We start from the raw sequence: 3,123 nt of genomic DNA, 5'->3' as shown, positions 1-3,123 counted from the left end.
CCATATATCTAAATGGGTGCAAATATTGCAACAAGAAGCCAGAGTAGAAAGAGTAGTAACAGCTATAGGTGAAAATATACCAGGTATATCACTGAGCAGCTTGTTGACTCACCTTTCTCTTTTCTTCATAAATTCAGTTTGTTGTTSTGGTTGGAATCGTTTTTCTGCTGGGGTTCCTGTAACCCCTTTCCTGTTTGTCTTAATGGGAACTTTCACACATGATATTTATTGCATTTTAAACAATCAACTTTTATAAGTAGGATAAACTTACATAAATATTGGTTGCTTGGAAAAGCTTGGAAGCATTTTCAAAAATTGTGGTAGAATGTGAAATGTTAAAAAAGTTTAATTTTGACTGGTATTTGACATTCCTTATTTTTACCTCACCAAAGAGAAGGTCATGTTTATTAAGCATTTCTTGTTTTTGTATTTCTGCAGTTGGAGAACTTCATACAGAAGAGTGTAAGGCGAGATGCTGCTAACATACAGTCGCATGTTGTTAACAACCAAACAGCCACAATGTTGGAGATCGGAACGAACCTCCTCTCACAGACAGCAGAGCAGACACGCAAACTCACTGTGGTGGAAGCCAAGGTAAGGAGTTTTCATTTTTCTTGGTATCACTTCAGTCCACAATTCCTGGGTGAATTATGATTCTGTTCTTCCACCAGGTGCTGAATCAAACATCTAGGATAGAGATCCAGCTTCTGGAGAATTCACTGTCCACCAATAAACTGGAAAAGGAGCTCTTACTCCAGACCACTGAGATAAGGCAGCTGCGAGATAAGAACAGGTAATAAATGTTGGTATTCAGAAACATATGAATCATATWTCTGCTTCACTCTTCTTATGTTGATAAAATAGCAACMGTGATACGTCAGAATYTGTTGGGAAAATGGTTCTTACAAGGTGAGAAATGCTAAAACACACACACACGCACACACACASAAAAGGTGGAAACAATATCTGATTGCTGCTGACCTATTAGCAAGAATATTTGAAATCTAAGCATGTCTGTGGAGAAATAATGGAAGTGTGTCCTCTGTTGTTGCTGAGAGACTCACCACTATTTGGATTCACAATATTTTTTGTATTTTTCATTATGAAGCGAATTTGGACAATGCAGTAAGTGGAGAAACCCACAGTGATAATCAAGCATGTTCTCTGTTTACAGTAATCGATATAACACAAACAGAAAGGCTTGGACTGCACACATATGTGTCAGCATGTAACGGATGAGGAAACAGTAGTTTTAAAGCTGGTGAGAGATTTCCTTTGTTTTGCAACCTTATAAACTCTGACACTTATAAACACAGAAACACGCAATCCAAGTTTAGTGGGTGATATAGCTAGCACTGATTAGCAACATTTGTTTACAAAGTGAAATAAAAGTGAATGAACTGAATAAACTGCGGATGTTAAAATGAAACATCAGTTCGAAGAACTCAAATATTTCAAGCATAACAAATGACCTAAGGTTTTACAAGACATTTACAATTACCCTGTAGAACAGAGTACTTGATTTGAACAATAGGAGAAATTTAAACAAGAATAAACCATTCCTAGTATTATTTTGTTTTGTGTTTTCGTTATTCTTTTTTTTACCACCACTATTCCACAGATCTAACATATGGCAGATTTGCACAGACGATTCACCATGATTGGTCTCAAGTGATCCATGCCGTTCATTATGTGTATAAAAGTCACATTAAAACCAAGTGATGCATTTTGTTATTCACATACAKAAGTTCAGATTTGGCCTGTTACCTAGAAAATATAATTTCTCCAGGTCCGGTTAAAGTGTTATTGCCTAATAAACTATACAATACTCTCTTGTATCATACCAGTTTTTTTTTTCTTCTGTGCTTGTACTGTTTTGGAAATTTGAGGATCGTAGAAGCGTTGACATGCATCTAATGTAGATCCTATCACAAGAGAACAGTTCATGTGCMTCAGTTTACACCTGGTGGTAAAAGGGGTTGGTCCTGACAAACCACATGTGAATGAATCTTGCTTCTTTGTACAAATAAACATGTACGCTTCTTCACTCACAACCAGCTGTGGAGAAATGGACAGGACATTCTAGGTCTGCTCAAGTTTCTGCAACATCCCAGGTTAAGTTCAGTGACCTGGACCATAAGTAGACCATAACACAACATAGCATTGAAGTCTTTGTCAAAATACAGCAATCAATGTATCTCAGGCAGATCTTAAACATAGATTCTACATTAGATACATMTGCAAAATGTATGCAATCTAAAAATTGGTGTGAGCATAATTCTGTACACTTCAGTCTTCAGAAACCACTCTTTTATTTTTACTTTTTTCAGCTTTGATTTGAAACCAAAATTGAATATTTGGACATCCTTCCACAGTATTTTTATACAGCTTGTTCAAAATACATGAGTCAGTTGGGCATCTTATAATTTGCAACAAATACCAATTATAGACTAAATACAGTGGTGGGACTACAAGTACTTCRTTACTGTACTTAAGTACATTTTTTGTGGATCTGTACTTTACTTAAGTAGATAATGGATACTTTCAACTTTTACTCCACTACATTTTACAGTAAGTATCTGTACTTTCTACTTCACTACATTTCTACAAAACTGTCGCGTTACTCGTAACATCCAAGTCGCGTTGTGCTTTTTTCCATTAAAATGTGAAGTTCAGGGACTTAAGGTGGCGCCATAAAATCCAAGCAATACGGTGACTTACGTGTCTGTTGTCACCCATCGCCTCCACCTTTACACGCACACGGAGCTCCAGACATGCGCAGTGGTTTCCTCTGAGCAGGAGAAGATGTCTGTCTGATCGTCAGTTATATAATAGCGCTGCATAAATCATAAGATATGTAAAATCAGTAGCGCTTCGCTTTCACAAACATTGGGGACTTCATCCAACTTTTAGCGCCACTTCAAAGGAAGCTTTAAAGAAAGGTAAGATCTGTGGACGTGATGCTAACTATGATGCTAACTAAGCTCAGGGCTCCCGTTAGTCATTATCGTGAGTTAAAATTTTCACGAAAGTAAAATGTTCGTTTTTGTGGCACATCTGTATCTTATTTTGAAGGGATATATAAACGTTACCATAGCGACCAGAGTCAGAGCGTTTGGGCTG

General features: G+C 37.0%; 1 protein-coding gene across 1 annotated transcript in view; it reads left to right on the top strand.

Annotated features, from left to right (window-relative positions):
* angpt4 (angiopoietin 4) overlaps nucleotides 1-3,123 on the top strand; it is a 79,421-nt gene that overhangs the window by 64,924 nt on the left and 11,374 nt on the right. The window contains exons 3-4 of the mRNA XM_017304610.1: nucleotides 439-594; nucleotides 672-793. Of these exons, the coding sequence (XP_017160099.1) occupies nucleotides 439-594; nucleotides 672-793 (278 nt within the window). The remainder of the gene's footprint in view (nucleotides 1-438; nucleotides 595-671; nucleotides 794-3,123) is intronic.

This window comes from Poecilia reticulata, linkage group LG5, assembly GCF_000633615.1.
Source record: "Poecilia reticulata strain Guanapo linkage group LG5, Guppy_female_1.0+MT, whole genome shotgun sequence".
NCBI classification, from domain to species: domain Eukaryota; kingdom Metazoa; phylum Chordata; class Actinopteri; order Cyprinodontiformes; family Poeciliidae; genus Poecilia; species Poecilia reticulata.
This window is presented reverse-complemented; position numbering and strand designations above follow the sequence as displayed.